The following is a 20152-nucleotide window of genomic DNA, read 5'->3' as shown; positions in this document are numbered from 1 at the left end:
CCCAACGACAAGTCAGAAATGCTCGGGTAACAGAGTACTGAACTAAAGTCGTATAACTAAAAGATATTTAAACAGGAACATGCAATAATGAATTCAAAATATATATAACCTATTGCATGCTATAAAATTAATATAACCATATCATACGAATAAACCGAACTAGATAACAAAAATCCGCACTACGAAGTGACGGACATCGAATATAAAATGGACTAGAACCAATACTATGAGTGAAGAAAAACAGAATCCGTACTACGAAGTAACAAGAAACAGAATCCGTACACTACGAGAACGGTGAAAACAATGTAAAGCTAAAAGAAGAGAAACACGGAATCCGTACTACAAAGTAACAAGAAACAGAATCCGTACACTACGAGAACAGTGAAAACAATGTAAAGCTAAAAGAAGAGAAACACGGAATCCGTACTACGACGTAACAAGAAACAGAATCCGTACCTTAATGATTAAGCAAAAATAAACAAGTTGGCTTGTCTTCAACAATTATGAGAACCTACGGTTTATTTACATTTTTATTATTTAGATACACACACTTAATTTACATAGGTTGATTCGTTGATTTCTCTCGACAAACGTCCTTTTGATTGACCGTTAAAATCTTAATTGTCAGCTTCTTGTTTTAGTATCCAAAATGTTAGTTTTAAAAATTATAAGTGTTCATATAGAATTCTTACGTTGCCAACCTTTACCCATTCATTATAATATTATAATAAAGGAACAAAAGTACAGTAAAATAATTTCAATAATTATTAAAACAAGCAAAACTCTTTTTATATGATCAAGCATTATTATAGATATATTAATATTGCACTTCATATAAAATACTTTACTAATGCATAGTTTATGCCAAACACCCTATGATTGATCATAACAATATGATGTGTATCAAAACAAAACATATCAAACTCTTATTATATTGAAACTTATTATCTGCATTGTTATTTTCTTTGTAAATTAAATCCCAGTCAATTAATTAGTGCGTTAGTCGCCATAAGAAATCAACGATTATAGGCGCCATATATCTTCGAACACTTAAAACATCTATGGACCCAAAGAAAGGGATAGGAGGATTACCTAAGTAGCTGAACAAAGTCGGTGATGCACGGACTTGAACGTTGGTGACCAGATGAAACATGACGTCAGTTTCTCTAAACATAACAAATTGTCGGTTTCTTTAAAAACATAACAAATCAAAGGCGGAAACTTGAACGATTGTGGTACACGATACGTGATGGTGATGACGCACGTCCTCGGGATTGGAACTAATATGGCGAAACAACTCAAATTGAGGTCAGAGGTTATATACCGTCGTTTCGTGGTGGTTATCGGCACTGGAGTTGCCGGCGGCCAACTTGTAGCAGGGTCGAGTCGTCACACGCGGAGAGGTAGGAGAAAGTGAGTATGCAGTAGGGTTTGATGGAGTTTATTTGCAGATTCAGGGATTTATAACAGTGATCGCGATCAAGAACGAAGGATTCGAAGCTCCATAAAGTCCGGCAATTTGTTACAGTAGATGATGGCTAAGGATAAAAGAAACGTGTGGATCCTTTAATGCTATTTGTTTTGCATTTTTTTGTTTCATAAATTTTAGAATCTGTTTATTTATATTACTTAACTAACGAATGATAATTATGTTAGCATTCAAATACAAACTCTATTAAACCTTGAGGTCATAACAATTATCTTATAATTATTATTATCTCATTAATAAACTAACCATATAATTATGAAATATAGAGATTTTATTTATTACCTTGTATAAAACTTGGGTTATTATACCTTTAGCATTACCATTTCTCTTTTATTCACTCAAAACCACTTTCAAAATATATTAAAATATTATGGAGCGTGAACGGTAATTTTTCAAATATAGAGTAAAACCACTACATTTCTCTATCATTCACTCACAATACCGTAAACCACTATTTACAATATAAAACTACACTCGCATAATATGGTGTATGGATGAGCTCGGTGCCGGTACCGAAAATACTGATCACGAAAATCATAAATCTTGGTATCGGTACCGAAATATTCGGTTTGGTACTGGTACCGGCATTGGAGGTAAAAATTCGGAAAACACCGGTATCGTACCGATCCCGAAACTCAAATTTTTGCTACCTACGGTACCAAATCGGTACCGATTTTGGTACCGATACCGAATTTGTCCATCCCTAGTATGGTGGATTCAATGTGAACGCTCTATGCCTTGACTAATTTGATGGGACGATTACAAGAACTACTCAACACAATCGAATATACAAGGTATTAGTTCCCAAGCATCTAGATAACCGGTAATCTTACACTCCCGATGTGTAGAGACTCTAATAACTTGGGAAGCCGGAAATGAAAAGCTGAAATAGTTAGACCTATAACCCAAAAAGCTCGAAGCATAATAACTAAGAGCATGTTTGAGATTGAATTTGAAAAATGTTTATTGTCTAATTGGCTTTTTCAAATAGCCAATTTGTAAAAGCCAGGATTTGATGCTTTTAAAAAACTGTTTTTTTAACCCTTTAAAAAACTAAAATAAAAGAAATTTTTGTGATTTTCAAACACCATCTTATTGGCTTTTTGAAAAAGCCAATAAGGCAAAAGGTGTTTTCAAACTCAATCCAGTTGAGGGCATGTGGCAGTAAGAAAAATTGAAGGAAATCTACGAGAGAAGATCCAAAAAAACATCAGAATACCAGGTTTAGAAATAAAAACGCATGGTCAAAACAGTTTTTACTTGACGCATATTGTGAAAAGTTCCTAATAGTAAACGATCCATATAACCAAAACAGATTTTTAAAGTATTCCGTGGTCGGATTAAATCGAATAAGCACTTCTAGAATAAAAATACTTAGCCGCTTGAGAACCATCGGGTACTGTTTAACTCCATGTTTGTTCAATTAGGTGTTGTTTGTTTTTTAAGGCAAAAATTGTATGCAATCTGATTTCATCTGATTTATTGTCTGCAACTGAAGATGTGGTCTGAAGGTTTTCAATCTGAAAATATAATACTGTTTGTTTTATAAACTGGATATCGTCTACATAAGCTGAAAAGTAGTTACCTATCATATATATTACAGTAGATAAAAGTCATTTAACGTTTGTAGATTTCTAAAATAATTGGTATTGGTGTACGAACTATAGAAGTAGGTGATGGTAGACAATTGTGGTAGGCGGTGAACGGTGGGTGGTGGTGATGGACGGTTGTGGTGGTGGGTGGTGGACCGTGATGGTGGCCGACAATGGGTGGTGGTGGTGGTGAACGGTGGTGGTGGATGGTGGACTATGGTGGTGGTGGATGGTTGTGGCGGGTGGTGGTGGTGGATGGTGGTGGCGGCGGTGGGTGGCGGCGGTGGCGGGTGGTGGTGGCAGGTGGTGGTGGTCATGGCCAACGAGGGTGGTGGGGGTGGTGGGTGGTTAATGGTGGTTGTGGTGAGTGGCTGACGGTGGTGGGTGGTAGTGGCGAAGAACGGTGGGTGGTGGTGGTGTTGGACATTGGGTGTTGGTACTTGATATGATGTTAAAAAGTGTGAAGATGTTAAAAAAAGCTTATTTTCAGATTTTTTTCTAAACAAACAGTCTTCAAGAACTTATGTCTGCGAGCCCGCAGATATAGGCCCTTTGCAGACCTTATAAGCAAAAACAAACACAACCTTACTCGTTTACCCTCAAAAGGCAGTATTAAAAGCAACCAAACAAGCAAATAAAGTTCAAAAGCAACCAAACAAGCAAATAAAGTTCAAAAGCAACCAAAGCTCAACAGAAAACTAAATTGTCTGATAGGTGAAAATCTCAATGATCTAATCATCAAACAAGCTAAAACCCAAGTCATCATCTTCCTCCTCTTCTGGGTCTTCCTTCTTCACCTCAGCAGGTGCGGCAGCAGCAGCCGGAGCAGAACCAGTATCAGCAGCAACTGGAGCAGCCACAGCAAACTTGCTCGGATCCTACAATAATTCATTTATTAATACATTATTTCTACAAAATAATATATCAAAATAAAGCAACTGTGATTAAACTTACGGCGAGGTACTCTTTCACTTTGTCAGCCAATGAGAAGGAATAATCGGTCTCAACAGCAACAGCCAAAAGATTCTTGTAACCATTGATCAACATGTGCGGTGCAGCTGCAACAGTTGGGTAGTGGATAGCCAGGGCCAAAGATGTGACCATGGACACACCAAGAGCAAACTTCTCAACAAGGTCATCCTCAGTCAAGTCTAGCACCTCAGGGCTGAAAACAGAACCGTTATCATAAACGGTTTGAACAACCAGACCGTATGAAAACGGCCTGATGCCAAGCTTGGCCAAGAGAGCAGCCTCAGAGGATCCAACCTTGTCACCCTTCTTGATAAGCTCAACAGGGGTGATGATTTCAACAGTACCCTTGTTAATCTTGGTTGGAATGTTGAGAACCTAAATAATAGAAAACCGTTAAAAACAGAACATGTGTATCGTTATTGAAAATATGTGAAATTGGATATAATATGAACCTGGAAGAAAGAGGTCTGAGATGGGTCGAGACCAGTGTTGCCAGGTGGCACAACAACATCAACTGGAGCCACGAGACCGACACGAGCAGGTGCTCCAACCTTGTACTTAGCAACTTCCTCACGAACTTCCTTCAAGTCACCCTTGGTGAAGATCAGACCAACATTTCCCTGCATTATAAAAGCTCAATACTTCGATTCAATAGACCATTAAAAGTGTTAAAAGAGTTAATAATGCAAACACAGACGGCTTAAACAAACCTTACTAGCACAGAAACTTACCTAATAACAAAAAATATAGGTTCTATCGTGTTCATACATCAAAATAAAAACAAGACAAAAACAACTTAAGTATCAATCAATAACACTTAAACAGAGTTAAACATATCTGTTACAAATCAACTTAAAAAATTCATTCCCATTATATACATCAAGTTCATAATTACTAACATTGTGTTCATAGCATGAAAACATTAACAAAAAATCAACAAACTTAAATACAACTACACTTCACAAAAACAGATTTAACTTTCAAAAACAATATATTAGTAAAGATAGTAACAATATTAACTATGCTAAACATCATATATATCAATTTCATCATGCTAAAACATCAAAACAAGAAAAAAATAAAAAACAACTTAAACTTAACTCAGACACAAAGACAGATTAAAATATTTCAATTCTACAAAATGCGTGCATAAAATAACAAACCATACCTAAAAGCATCAAGTCTATGAATGTAAAAAAAACATAAAATAAATGTACAAACTAGCAATTTTATTCATCATAATCAACAAATTTGTTAACTTATTATTTTCACAAATAATAACAAAACAAACTAAATATCAACTTAAATCAAATAACAAATGCACAAAAACATACTTAATTATATCATTTAATTACAAGAGTTGATAGAATAGCAATCAAAACTCATATCACAACATATATGAATAATAAGAATAACAATAAAAACTTAAAACTTACAACAAGGAGTGGAATAAGGTTCAAATAAGCCTTATTCCCAGTCTTCTCAGAGTGCATCCTAATAGACCTCTTCATCATAGTATTCTTCCCCATCAAAATGACCGAATCACCCCTAAGCCCATGCCGAATATTCTGAAGCTGATTCGATCCAACATTATCAGCAGCGGCTACAAGCACCTGAGTGTAGTCATCAAGAAGCTGACAAAGCTTGGAGTCATAAGCGATCTTCTTATCGGCTTTCGATACCTTACCCATTACGTACTGATTGAATTGAATTAATAAAAGCTAATAAAAAGACTAAAAGTATGAACGGAAGAGATGAGTGTGGTTATGCAAAACCGAGGGCCAAGATAAGCGTGCTTATACAAGGCGGACAGCGGCGGCCGTCGCTTTAACCTCTTCTGTTCGGTTGGGTGGCGGTTGGAAGAGTGAAACCCTATATAATAACCCAAGTTTTATACAAGGTAATAAATAAAATCTCTATATTTCATAATTAATATGGTTAGTTTATTAATGAGATAATAATAATTATAAGATAATTGTTATGAATAGAGTTTGTATTTGAATGCTAACATAATTATCATTCGTTAGTTAAGTAATATAAATAAACAGATTCTAAAATTTATGAAACAAAAAAATGCAAAACAAATAGCATTAAAGGATCCACACGTTTCTTTTATCCTTAGCCATCATCTACTGTAACAAATTGCCGGACTTTATGGGGCTTCGAATCCTTCGTTCTTGATCGCGATCACTGTTATAAATCCTTGAATCTGCAAATAAGCTCCATCAAACCCTACTGCATACTCACTTTCTCCTACCTCTCCGCGTGTGACGACTCGACCCTGCTACAAGTTGGCCGCCGGCAACTCCAGTGCCGATAACCACCACGAAACGACGGTATATAACCTCTGACCTCAATTTGAGTTGTTTCGCCATATTAGTTCCAATCCCGAGGACGTGCGTCATCACCATCACGTATCGTGTACCACAATCGTTCAAGTTTCCACCTTTGATTTGTTATGTTTTTAAAGAAACCGACTGTGACAATCGTCAATTTCAGGTTAACTCCGTTAACTCAACTCCGTCAATTCAAACTTAAGATCATTGAATCTCTAATGCACACTTCATTACATTTAAACTAGGGTTTAAATGACGCTTAACACTTACTACATGTGTAGTCTTTCGGGATTTGCACCGAAACGCAAACGAGTTGACGCAAACGATTGATGAATAAACGAAAAACGTCAAAACAGTAATTATGTGATAATTATGTGTTAGACTTATGTGTTACGTGATAACATGGTTATGAACATTAACTCAAGATGTAAACTAGTTAGTTAAGTTAGAAAAACAACAATTGAAAGTAGAGGGACTTGAGTGTAACTTGTTATGTTTATAAATACACCATTAACTAAACCCTAACTTGATATTATTCTACACCCTAGCTGCCGATCGGAACCCAAACCCCATCCCCTCACGGCTGCCGTCCACTATACACTCACATACAACCCTCAAATCAAGTGTTTGATTGAAGAACTAGGTGCTAGGAAGGTATAATTGATTATCCTATACATTCTTGTTGCTTGATTTTGATGTTTGTTGGGTTAATTACAAACCCTAAGCTGCCGATTTTGTGTGTGTGTATAACTAATATGATTGTTGTTGATTGAATGATGATTTGATAACTAGAATTTATATTGTTACACGTTAATCGTTGTGTCTTTGATTTGAGTTCAAACACAAACCCTAATCAAGTATGTAATATGTAATTGATGTGCATGGATGGTGTTTATGGAGTCTAGAGGGTTATATGAATGCATGATAGTTCATAGATTGTTATTATGTTGAGTTTGGATGCAAACAGTTTCTGGACAGAATGTGTATATGATGTTTAAGTGACTGTAACGAAGTGTAAACGTGAAAATTGGTTGAGATTATTGGTACTACAGTAAACTAGGTTGGGTCTAGTTTCTATAAAATATGAATTTGTAATTTTTGGACAAGTAAAGGTTAACTTTTATGATTTTACAAAAACGTTGTGCAAAGCTGAGCTGTTAGACCTGCTGTTAGGTTATGTTGTAAATGTTATATCTCATGAACTACGAGACCAATTGGGTTGGTTCCACTTCTGGAAGTTGAATAATTGAGTTAGGAACCTAACCCAAGTGGTCTTGCATTTATTGGATTTTTCGTTTAACGGGAATTGCAAATAACATTCTGTTGCGCATGAATTTGACTGTTATGAGTTTGATGTAATGATTTGATGATTGTGAGAAAACTGTGAGGAATAAAAATGTAATAAAATATGTTCTGGAAACCTAAGACATATGTGCTTCTGTGATGATTTTTGGTAAATTAATTGAGATGCTATGATCGGTGAAATAGTACAATCTTTCTAGTAGGATTTCTGTCTCGGTGAAACTAGCTGCTGAGTTGTGTAAAAATGCATGAAACATGATACTTGTTATATAATTGTTATGTTTTGACCAAAATACCCTTGCGGGGAATAATTTCTAATTGATTGCCATGATTTGACCAAATTGCCCTCATGGGGAATAATGGCTAGTTAATTGTCATTTGTTGACCAAAATGCCCTTACGGGGAATAATTGCTAGTAACGTACGTTATGAATACATGACACGTATATGATTGCTTACACATGTAATGTGTCACAAAAACACTTGTTAAAGTCACACACGATTCACAAACGAAACACGAAACATGTTATGTGCATAGGTATTATGTGCCGGGTCTAGAGACTCGATAATATTCCGACACTTAGAAAAATCTCTTTGTTATTTTAGAACGTTAGAGAGAGTTTTTTCGGTGACGCGCATCTTGGTGATTTATTTTGGGAAATTCTTCGCAAACAGTGAGTTTCACTTTCCCCTCTTTAAACTGTTTTCAAACGCTTTTCACTTGGGGGAGATAACATACTCCACAACGCATTTAAGATTTTGTTATAAATTATATATCACTTGTAAAGGCTAAGTGGCAAACGAAACATTTGAAGTCCTACACATCGAACCGGTTAATATTTTGAATAGCGAGTCACTGTTGAGTAGTACTACTGGGTTTGGCAAACCCCACCCAACGCTAAACTCGACTGGAGGTCGAGCGGGTGTAATTTTGGCTAACACGTACCATGGTCTGGAGGACCTGGTGACAAGGCACTTATTAAACGAGTCAGCTTCGGTGTCGAACACTTAGTAATACTTGTTGTATAGACTAGCTACCTATCGATATATAATTTGACATAACACTATCTGTAACGCTGTAACGCTGTAACGCAAAACGCTGTAACGTTGTAACGTTGTAACGCAAAACGCTGAACGCAAATGCTAAACGATTTATTTTTATATAACTTGTGAACTCACCAACCTTGTGTTGACACTTTTAGTATGTTATTCTCAGGTAGCCGAGGCGGGCGCGCGGTTTAGGAACATGCATTGCTTGAAAAACTTTTAACTATGCAAACTTACTTTTAACTGTTATCATTGGTTTTTAAATCGTCCTGCGTGACGTAACATTGTTTCTATGGTTTTACGCTTCCGCACTTATTTTCATTTAAACGTTTTATGGTTTGATTATAACTGATGATTCCGATCCTGCCAGTTCACACCCTCTGACGGTAAAACTCCGTTAGTGGATTTTGAGGGTGTGACAGATTGGTATCAGAGCCATTGGTTATAGCGAACTAGAAGCTGCATGCATACTAGACTATAACTGCGACGACCCATTAGTTATAATTATACGCACTACATAGATTTGTGTAGTCTTGTAATCTTATCTCTTTACCTCTTTCACTCATACGCGGCGCAAACACGGCTTACCTGAAGGAATGTCGACGCCGCCATCATCATCATCATCATCCGATCCGATGACTCATGCTCACGGGAAAGAACCGTAGATACCTACCGCATCGCCGCCCCGAGTAGTCCCGGAACTCGAAGCTCCCGCACCGAAGAGGTACCGCCTATCCGGAGGCATATACGAAAACGACGTTAGCTGGGATTGGTACCCTAACATGATCAGACGTATGGTCTATCGCGAACAAGTTCCCACGTTACCTCACCCGAACCACCCTGCTTATCCCAACACCCTACCACCCATAACCGAACCTGTAGAGCGAGTTCTCGCAGCTGTTGTTTCATGCTTGGAGCGTGACGTGGGTTACACGCGTTATACGAGAGCGAACGTTTCCGGACTATTAAAAGACGGAACCGAGACTAAGGAGGAGATTGCCCGCATGGCAGCGGCAATGAAGGAAATGCAAGAGGCTAGTGATCAACAGATGAAGATTATGAGGAAGATGCAAGCCGAGATGATAGACTTGCAAGAGCAACTCCAAGTAGCAAGGACTCGAACCGAGATAGCTCGAGAGCGTTGCGATGTCTTACAAATGCAACTTGCTCAGAACGCAGCCGAACCTGAGGCAGAGCCTGAAGAGGAACCTGAAGAAGATCCCGAAGAGGAGCCTGAGGAGGATCCCGAGGAAGATCCCGAGGAGGAACCCGAAGGAGAACCGGAGGAAGAACCGGCTGAGCCAGAGGCACACTCAGAGGTGTCCCCAGACGAGGTGCAGATGTGCAAATTCTTGGATTGGAACTGGCTAACGCGATGAACTGGGAGGAGTTCAAGAACATGATGCGAGAGAAGTACTGTCCGAGAGAAGAGATTTCGAAGTTAGAGTCAGAATTTTGGTCGCTGAAGATGGTGGGCTCAGAAATTGAAGCCTACACTACTCGTTCTCACGAGTTGGCTGTGATGTGTCCGCGGATGGTGGATCCGCCGAGTAAGAGGATTGAAATGTACATTGAAGGGTTAGCACCGCAGATTCAGGGCATGGTGACGTCTTCCAGACCAGCCACGATTCAACAAGCGATCCGTTTAGCTCACAAACTGACGGATCATGCTGTGACCCAAGGTGCGTTACCACCTAGGGGTTCAACCACTAAAGCCCGTGACAACCCGAGTAATGACAACAACAGCAACAGCAACCCGAGCAGCAGAAAGAGAAAGTTTGACAATTATAATAACCCAAGTTTTATACAAGGTAATAAATAAAATCTCTATATTTCATAATTATATGGTTAGTTTATTAATGAGATAATAATAATTATAAGATAATTGTTATGACCTCAAGGTTTAATAGAGTTTGTATTTGAATGCTAACATAATTATCATTCGTTAGTTAAGTAATATAAATAAACAGATTCTAAAATTTATGAAACAAAAAAATGCAAAACAAATAGCATTAAAGGATCCACACGTTTCTTTTATCCTTAGCCATCATCTACTGTAACAAATTGCCGGACTTTATGGGGCTTCGAATCCTTCGTTCTTGATCGCGATCACTGTTATAAATCCCTGAATCTGCAAATAAACTCCATCAAACCCTACTGCATACTCACTTTCTCCTACCTCTCCGCGTGTGACGACTCGACCCTGCTACAAGTTGGCCGCCGGCAACTCCAGTGCCGATAACCACCACGAAACGACGGTATATAACCTCTGACCTCAATTTGAGTTGTTTCGCCATATTAGTTCCAATCCCGAGGACGTGCGTCATCACCATCACGTATCGTGTACCACAATCGTTCAAGTTTCCGCCTTTGATTTGTTATGTTTTTAAAGAAACCGACAATTTGTTATGTTTAGAGAAACTGACGTCATGTTTCATCTGGTCACCAACGTTCAAGTCCGTGCATCACCGACTTTGTTCAGCTACTTAGGTAATCCTCCTATCCCTTTCTTTGGGTCCATATATGTTTTAAGTGTTCGAAGATATATGGCGCCTATAATCGTTGATTTCTTATGGCGACTAACGCACTAATTAATTGACTGGGATTTGATTTACAAAGAAAATAACAATGCAGATAATAAGTTTCAATATAATAAGAGTTTGATATGTTTTGTTTTGATACACATCATATTGTTATGATCAATCATAGGGTGTTTGGCATAAACTATGCATTAGTAAAGTATTTTATATGAAGTGCAATATTAATATATTTATAATAATGCTTGATCATATAAAAAGAGTTTTGCTTGTTTTAATAATTATTGAAATTATTTTACTGTACTTTTGTTCCTTTATTATAATATTATAATGAATGGGTAAAGGTTGGCAACGTAAGAATTCTATATGAACACTTATAATTTTTAAAACTAACATTTTGGATACTAAAACAAGAAGCTGACAATTAAGATTTTAACGGTCAATCAAAAGGACGTTTGTCGAGAGAAATCAACGAATCAACCTATGTAAATTAAGTGTGTATCTAAATAATAAAAATGTAAATAAACCGTAGGTCCTCATAATTGTTGAAGACAAGCCAACTTGTTTATTTTTGCTTAATCATTAAGGTACGGATTCTGTTTCTTGTTACTTCGTAGTACGGTTTCTGTTTTTGTTACTCTTAGTATTAATTATAGTCCGTTACTTTGTTGTACGGTTTCTGGTTTTTGTTACTCATAGTATTAATTATATTCCGTTACTTCGTAGTACGGATTCTGTTTTTCTTCACTCATAGTATTGGTTCTAGTCCATTTTATATTCGATGTCCGTCACTTCGTAGTGCGGATTTTTGTTATCTAGTTCGGTTTATTCGTATGATATGGTTATATTAATTTTATAGCATGCAATAGGTTATATATATTTTGAATTCATTATTGCATGTTCCTGTTTAAATATCTTTTAGTTATACGACTTTAGTTCAGTACTTTGTTACCCGAGCATTTCTGACTTGTCGTTGGGGCGTCAACGACATGGCACTTATCGTGACAGTGCGTAATCAAAGTTCACGGCGTCTCTGAAAGTACTCATGTAGTACCTTGGCCACTTAGAGGCGTATAGATCGATCTTAGCTCCGACTCCTGACTCCTGACTTCTGTTTGAGATGGAACAATGTGTGCACGCCACCCACACCGTCTCCTTGGTGCATGGACTAGCTAGCTGTGTACCCCTCTGTTTAGGCTCTGGGTGTTTCCGTATTACACGACCTATTTATTTTAACATCATCGTCGTGTATTTTAGTAATTATATTTTGTTTCGCTATATTTCTGGTCCATTTTGATATGTGTATATGCATTTGGTAAAATTTGAGTATATTCAGATTACGTCCCGATCGTGTATCGGATTATGTTTCGCATTTAATTATAGTTCGGTCTAAAACGTGGTTTTATATCCGCAATAGTTTCAGTTTTATTTCAGTATGTGTTTTGTCTTATATATGCCTTTACCTATACTATTGTTCTTTCCGTTACTGGGCAATTTTTGGCTCAGCCGTATTTTCTTGTTTTGTTTTTCTTATTTTGTTTTCAGGTAATTCGGGACTCTGGGAAATTAGTGATGAGAGAGAATAATGAAGTTCAAGCTTTTAGGAGTTAATTCATTTTGGTTTAATAATATGACATAGGTTGCATTGATTTTTGTTGTATTTTGGATTGTGGCATTGATTTGATATCGGTAATAGTGACACGTCAGCCTGTTCCGGGTTGGGGTGTTACACCCTAGCTACGGATGAGAGCGTGTGAAGAGATTGGTGATTGGTGTGGGTTGTATTAATATGAGTGGAACCCTAGGAGGTTAATTGGTGGTGGGCTTGGGCTGTTTGATTTTGTTGCGTGGTGGGTACGTCTGGTGTATCGGGCTAAATAAATTGCTTTGAAAGGATAATGAGTTTAGTTGAAGTCCGTTTATTTAAATGAGAAAGTGGAGGGGCACAAATCGGGTATTTTGCGGAACCGGAAATGGGTAGAAACTGGTTTCAGGTTTCGTCAATAAAAGTTTAGAACTGGGGTGGGTAGGAACTGGGTCAGGGTATGCTCAAGTATTTGACTAGGTTTGCAAGGTTTTTATCGAGTTATGGTCGGGTCGGGTACGGGTTTTGACTTGATAAAGGTGGAACCGGTTTCGAAGAGTCCGGGTATTGTTTTTTTGAGGAACTGATTCCTGGTTTGTAAATGTTGATTGGATAGGACCGTTTCCGGTTCCGGATTGGATACATTAAATTAAATTGGGGCTAGACCAGGTTTTTTGGCCGCCTCTATGTGAAAGTCAACTAGAGACGTTTATCTTATTATGCAAAAATAATAATCAAAGAAATAGGTTTATAATTTTCATAAACTATAAAAATTGATGAATTAAAACCAAATGGAAGGAGATAAGGCTTGAATGCTTAAAACCACAAGGAATTTAACATGACATTAGTAGTTTATTTTTTACTCGTTAGGTTGTTAATACTATGCTAACCAACAAGGTCATGTAAATCGTGAGTTACGAGGGCTAAGTGGCCTTGAATAAGTTACGTTAGGAAATTCACAAGTTTAACTAAACACTCTGGTCTTATCACAATAAGGACGAGTGACATGTAACAAGAGGGATATTAAGTTAAACTTAATGCCATAAGTTCATTGTTAAACTTTGAACAAGAGGGATATTAAGAAGCTTAAAAGATGGGTTGCGGCGATTATGGAGGTTATACATTTATCAAACTGTCAAATTGAAAGTATTGATTAAAAGGACCATGTAATGAGAACTCGGTTAAAACGCATCCTTTATATACAATTGCAAGTTTTGGATGATAAACGTTAGAACAAGGAACAAGATCAACTGAGATAGGCACAAAAGGAACAACCAGAAAGGTTTAGTGAAAGATTATGAGAGACTTATGATGTGACAACTGAAGCGTAATGTCACGGAGCTATCCCTTGACTTCGTGTGGCGTCCGAAGGCCAGTCAATCGGTCCGCTCATGATCAGGGCTTGCTGTTCGTCCTACCTTGGACTCATTAGGCGAGCGGCAACAGTTCGCAACCATCGATGCGTTCGTCGTGCCAGCACGACTAGGCATGTACGCCTTCCTTCCCGCTGAGGCTGTGCCCAATGAAGTCCGGGACGAGCCAACAAACCCAAGCGTTTCAACACAATCCAAGCATCTCGATTTTCAAATATTTGGTCCGTGACAGTAAATTTAACTAAATAAACGATAAGTTATAGATTGTATTCTAATCATAAACATCTCAAAACTTTATTCTAAAAACCTAAAAATGAACTGAACTAATACAGGAACTAAATTTTGAGTAATGTTTTTTAATAACCTTCAAACCAGGAGTTGTTTATAAAATTCTACCATACATGCCCAATTGCCCATGCATATCATTACAACTACTACCACTTGCTAAAATGCACCATAATACTTAACACACCCCTCTAACACCAAAACACCACTAATTAATCATGTCAATCACACACTCTCTAACTCTACTTCTACTCATCTTTCTCGTCACCACCGCCACCGCCACCGCCACCACACTTGGCGTCACCTACATCCCCTCCCCCACCCAGCCACCACCCGAACAAGTCGTCACCACCCTCACCTCCCTAAAAATCACCTCCGTCCGCCTCCCATCACCGTCACCACCCCTCATCCGAGCCTTCTTCTACACCAACATCTCACTCCACCTCACCATCCCTAACCACCTCCTTCCCGCCATCTCCACCAACCGCTCCGCCGCCACGTCATGGCTCTACACCTACGTCGTCCCCTACTACCCACGCGCCTTCATCACCGCCATCTCCGTCGGAAACAACGCCCATGACGTCATCCCTAACGACCGTGACGTCATCCTCAACGCCGTACGTAACGTCCACCAGTCGCTTCTAGACTTAGGCATTAACAAAATAACCGTCTCAACTACCTTCTCGTTCGTCAACGTCATGATGACGTCATTCCCGCCTTCTTCAGCTGAATTTGAAGAACCGGTTAATAGTATGATACTTAAACCGTTGCTTCAGTACTTAACGGAGATTAACTCTTCGTTTTTTATTAATCTGTATCCTTATTTCGTTTACAAATTACGCCCCGAGATTCCGATCGGATTCGCATTGTTTCAGCAGCATCCGTACAATTTCCGAGACGATGTGATCACCGGCGTTCGGTATTGGAACCTGTTCGATTTAATGGTGGATGCGGTGATCGCGGCATTGACGATATCAGGACACGAAAACATTCCGGTGGTGGTGGCCGAGACGGGGTGGCCGAGCGGTGGTGGATCGTCGAATGAGGTTGAAGCGCATCCGGTTTATGCGGGAATGTACTTAAACGGTTTGGTGAGTCATCTTCGGTCTGGTGTCGGTACGCCTTTGAGGAAGGAAGGTGTGTCCGAGGCGTTTATTTACGAGGTGTTTGATACGAATGGGATGTCGGTTATGAACCAGGCGGCTGGGAGACTGGGGACGGGGCAGCGTTGGGGGTTTATGCGTGCGAATATGTCGATGAAATTCAAAATTGACTTCTCGGGCGGGTGCTGTGGTGTCACCGGTGTGCCGGTGAAGGTGGCTATGGTGGTTCTGTTGCTGGTGATTGGCGTGTTAATTTGATGTAAGTGGTTAATATTGAGATTAGTAGACTGTAGACATGGTTAGGTTTACACAGTTAAGTATCCGGTAATTAGGTGCAGCAACATGATATTCAAATTTCAATTACTATCAACTATGGTTTAATCTCTACTTAATGATAATCATGACATCCTCAGTAGCATAGTCGTGACTAATCGCTACCTGGTCGATTGAATTTCTGGTGATTTCAGTCCTAAATGGGCCGAGGATGGGTTAAAACTTAAAACCAGTCAATTACAAAATTTTACATATAACAACCTCAATCAAATTAATCGCTAGTTGGTACCCCACTGACTGATTAGCAACTAGCGAGTTCTATAACACTGAGCATAGAGCAATTATATAAAGTTTTCATTATCATTGACTACCACTAAGATAGATTAAAGACTGCAAACAACTAGGGCCAACATGAATTCATAATGTATGTTCATAATTTAACGTTCAAAAATAATAATGATCTCGAAATTCTCAATTAGGCGATTGTGCGTTTCCAGCTGTGATTTGAGTTGAAATCGAGCAAGAATCAGCTGCTCTACAGTTGGTCAATGAGGGAGTGAGTGTCGATAAATTTGGATCATGTTTGTGTTTTAACCAAACTGCTTCAAATTGTGGACCTTTGCATCTGTAATTTGATTGATAAAAAAATAATTTAGGTAAATTAATGGTATTAGTTACAGTATTGGAAAATTTACAATTAGAGTTTGAATATTACTGTTGAAGCAAGATGAGTATTTGAAGTATGCGTGCTCGGATATTTTCCCTTTCGACTTTAAGTGAGGCTTCCTTGTATAGAATCACCAACTCATCTACCAATCTGAGAGGATATTAGAACACGTTATGAAAATGGTAAACAAAGTGCGTTTTTACTTGTATTTAATAAGGTTAAGCAGAGAAACAAAATATTACTTGTCATAATACGGTGAGTATCTTATCAACGTGAACTTTATAACTGTTTTGATACTGTCGAGGACCTGCAAATTGGATATTTTAACTTATATCAGAACATAGCATATGATGGTTTAACAGATATAACAACAAAAATTGAAATTGTTTAAAGCATTAAAGAAGAAAGCATCCTAAACACTACACAGTTTCATAGCGAATTTGAAATTGGAGAGTTTTTATGATAAATGGTGTCCTCCTCCATGTGTTATGGGCCATGTATTCCATTTATCTAAACGTATCAAAAGGTTAACGGATTGGTGAGTTGCAATCGCTTTGTAAACGGGTCATAAACATTTATACACACTTCATCTTGACAGAAAAAAAAGATAAAAGAGAAGATCATTAAAACAGACAAGCAAAAACACAATGAAGTGGCTAATGTTCTTTTGGAGATCATTCTGAGATTAGCTCTTACCAGTAGAACAGTTGCATCATCATCAGCATGAATCCACTTGAAAAACAGGGGTAAAAGCCGCCTGAAATGACCTAACAACACAATACCCATGCCACTGAAAAGCGGTTTAATATGTTTAAGCCAAGCAATACGCCGCTCCTTAGATCTCGGTTGTCGCCATAAGTGGCTTAACATCTCATTTAGCACCTTCTCAAACCTACACATATGCCATCCAAATACACATTGTTTTTCCTCTTTGTATTCTTCATTTCAAACTCAATAAAATCATTTAAGTTGTAGATAAAGTAGCATACCACACACTGCGCGGGTTGTTCTGTTGTGTACGACTCACAAGGAGCACCGACATCTCGACCACATGCTCCCATATTTCATCACTTGAAGCAATATTTTGACAGCAGGCATCCAAGATCACATCTTCATACAAACTAAACTCACTACAATTAACATGCTTTGCAAGATGTATAAACACAATCATTCCCTGCCCCTGTCATAATAAACAGATTCACCCACCATCAATTACAACCTTGGCACGTGCCTCGTGTACGTATAAGTCAAAGTTGGTCAAAATTAGGCTTGTAGCATACTAATAAACAGATTAGAAAGACACAACTTATAGCCGTACTTTGACTTCAGGAGACCAATGATCAAGGGCTGTAAGTGCACAAGGAATAATCAACGAACACATATTTCCCACCAGCTGAACATCAATCTGTCATATAAATAGATAACAATTTAGTTAAAACAAACGTAAATCCAAAACCCTAGTATTTTATACCAATTCTATAAAAAAATGGCAAGTAACAAAACCTGTGTAACAAACCATCTAAACTGATAAGCAGCAACAATGGCGTACGCAACCGGCACCCTAGCCGAAGCAGCCGAAACCTCATCACCATCAGCATCCTCTTTATCAATCGCACTCTCCTTGATACTCGATTTTAGCACAGGCAAAACACGGGGCATCAATTCCACCACCAAATCCTTACTATAGTAATCATAATAAGCTTTTTGTAAGTCTCGGAAAGCAGAATCTGCTGATGTGGAAAGAGAGGCCGGAATCCATAAGAGTTGATCGGATGCTGAGGTTTGTGAAGCGGTTAAAGCGGCGCATAGTAAGGTGAAGTTGGTTAATGCGAGTTGAAAGTCAGTTTCGTTGGTTCGGGGTAAAAAAGATTGAAGGTGGGATTTGATTGACTCGTTCGATTGTTCGGTGGAGGTTCGTGATAGTGACTGTCGGATTGGCTCTGCTAATCTGCATTACGATACAGCATAAGAGTTGATAGATATGTAAATATATAGATACAGTATGGAGTCGTGAGAGAATAGAGGGCTTACAAAATGAGTTTTTTATAAAGATCTGAGGTTAAATTCGCCATTTCTGATGTCTGGTCTAAGAAGCCGAGTTTTATACTACCATGAAACGAACAGGAAGAGAATTCAACAAACCGAACTGGAACCTATTATAATGAACAGAATTACAAATTGACATTTCATTTTGGTTTTCAGTTTTACAAACTAGGTAATATACGGTTTAAATCAAATCACCCCAATAAAACCGAATGACGAATAATAGTTATCTAAGTTTTGTCATGCAGTTCAATCAAATTACAATATTACACCAATATTATTTATTCCATAACAACTAACACATTTAACATAAAATGAGCATTAATCAGGCCAATTCTTTTGCTGGGAAAATCAAAAATCAAAACACATTTTATTACACAAACCACTGAATTATATATATGGTAGCAAAGTTCATTTGTTGCAGCAAAAGACCAGATTAAAAAAAAATACTAACTTTTAACACAAATCCGTATTTTAGTGCAGGGTTTATAAATATTGCAACAAGAGCATAAACACTTACTAATCTTCAACCTTTTCAATGAAGCTTAATATAGTAATAAACATGGTACAACAATCATCTAATTTTGACATAACCACTAGACGTGTGCAATAACCGAACCATTAACCGAAACCAAACCAAAATTAACCAAAAACCGAATTAATCAAACAGTTACCGGTTGTTTTGTTTTCCCTCTATTACCGAAATTAACCGAACCATAAACCGACAAACCAACCGAACCGATGAACCAAAAATCGATTGGTTAATAAAATAGATTAACCGATCGGTTACGCTTTCAGTGTAGGCTAATAACACACCCCTAGGCCCTAAATTGCAGAAATATTGATTTGATTGGATAGATAATAACAGTTGGCTCAGTTTCATACAATCTGGGTCAACATTATTAAGCTAATAAAGTTTAAAACTTTGAAAATTGAACATTTTATTATTTATAGCTGATGCTTGTTTCTTAACCTATGAAAACTGTGAATGGTTGTGTGTACAAATACAAAGAAATTAAATCACAGAATGGCTCGATTGGTACCTGAACAGCAAGCTTTGATAGAACAATAAATACGTATAAGAAATTGCTATGGAGAAGGAGAACTGACAAGAAGAAATAGCGGAATGAACCGGGTCAAACCAACTGGGCCTTGACAATTCAGTTTTTTTTAAATCAAGTAATGAAGTCTGATACTCGAGTAACCCATGATGCTATATGCCCATGAGAAATCGGTTAAAGAAACGAACCGGTTTGGTTAGGTTTTCAGTTAATCGGTTCCTAACCAATTGTTCTGTACGCCTTTACACACGCCCGTGAACACAGACAGCGTTGGGTAGCCTAATCTCACTATATTTTGTTCTAGAGAAAACCCTTCGTCCGAAGGCTAAGTAGGGTAAAACCCAATTGAGAATTGAGATCATATTCAAACTTGAGATATTGCGGTCTTCATCCCAAATTTTTACTTCTCCTTCAGTTCTAGTTGAGTTAAAGCTCATTGACATTTGACACCTAATTGGTTTGCAACTTGGTAAGGTTTATTTAAATTT

General features: G+C 38.0%; 3 protein-coding genes across 3 annotated transcripts; 1 reads left to right on the top strand and 2 right to left on the bottom strand.

Annotated features, from left to right (window-relative positions):
* Positions 1-3797: 3797 nt before the first annotated feature.
* On the bottom strand, positions 3798-5927 carry LOC143611114 (large ribosomal subunit protein uL10-like). The gene is made up of 4 exons (XM_077085406.1): positions 5490-5927; positions 4506-4673; positions 4036-4428; positions 3798-3959 (listed from the first exon to the last, which is right to left on the bottom strand). The coding sequence occupies exons 1-4, from the start codon at positions 5742-5744 to the stop codon at positions 3813-3815; spliced, it is 963 nt and encodes a 320-aa protein (XP_076941521.1). The 5' UTR covers positions 5745-5927; the 3' UTR covers positions 3798-3812.
* Positions 5928-14724: 8797 nt separating this feature from the next.
* LOC143611133 (glucan endo-1,3-beta-glucosidase-like) lies at positions 14725-16049 on the top strand. The gene has a single exon (XM_077085420.1). The coding sequence runs from the start codon at positions 14736-14738 to the stop codon at positions 15876-15878; it is 1143 nt and encodes a 380-aa protein (XP_076941535.1). The 5' UTR covers positions 14725-14735; the 3' UTR covers positions 15879-16049.
* A 216-nt stretch (positions 16050-16265) lies between these two features.
* LOC143611132 (uncharacterized protein At2g39910-like) lies at positions 16266-18697 on the bottom strand. The gene is made up of 8 exons (XM_077085419.1): positions 18592-18697; positions 18064-18508; positions 17879-17965; positions 17550-17740; positions 17257-17452; positions 16803-16867; positions 16609-16710; positions 16266-16518 (listed from the first exon to the last, which is right to left on the bottom strand). Exons 1-8 carry the CDS (start codon positions 18630-18632, stop codon positions 16365-16367), a joined length of 1281 nt encoding a protein of 426 aa, XP_076941534.1. The 5' UTR covers positions 18633-18697; the 3' UTR covers positions 16266-16364.
* Between the last annotated feature and the right edge of the window lie 1455 nt (positions 18698-20152).

The sequence above is a fragment of the Bidens hawaiensis genome, unplaced genomic scaffold, assembly GCF_021521415.1.
Source record: "Bidens hawaiensis isolate Kalapana, Puna unplaced genomic scaffold, B.hawaiensis_p1.1 tig00029598_1, whole genome shotgun sequence".
Classification (NCBI taxonomy): domain Eukaryota; kingdom Viridiplantae; phylum Streptophyta; class Magnoliopsida; order Asterales; family Asteraceae; genus Bidens; species Bidens hawaiensis.
Note: the sequence above shows the minus strand (reverse complement) of the source record. Positions and strands in the feature narration are given on the sequence as shown.

Coding starts and splice junctions, on each gene's coding strand:
- LOC143611133 (XM_077085420.1), top strand. CDS start 14,736: ATGTCAATCACACACTCTCTAACTCTACTTCTACTCATCTTTCTCGTC.
- LOC143611114 (XM_077085406.1), bottom strand. CDS start 5,744: ATGGGTAAGGTATCGAAAGCCGATAAGAAGATCGCTTATGACTCCAAG. Junction 4,674..5,489: donor ACCTTATTCCACTCCTTGTT/GTAAGTTTTAAG, acceptor TTTATAATGCAG/GGAAATGTTGGTCTGATCTT. Junction 4,429..4,505: donor CTCAGACCTCTTTCTTCCAG/GTTCATATTATA, acceptor TCTATTATTTAG/GTTCTCAACATTCCAACCAA.
- LOC143611132 (XM_077085419.1), bottom strand. CDS start 18,632: ATGGCGAATTTAACCTCAGATCTTTATAAAAAACTCATTTT. Junction 16,868..17,256: donor ATGATGCAACTGTTCTACTG/GTAAGAGCTAAT, acceptor TCCAATTTGCAG/GTCCTCGACAGTATCAAAAC. Junction 16,711..16,802: donor TACTCACCGTATTATGACAA/GTAATATTTTGT, acceptor ATATCCTCTCAG/ATTGGTAGATGAGTTGGTGA.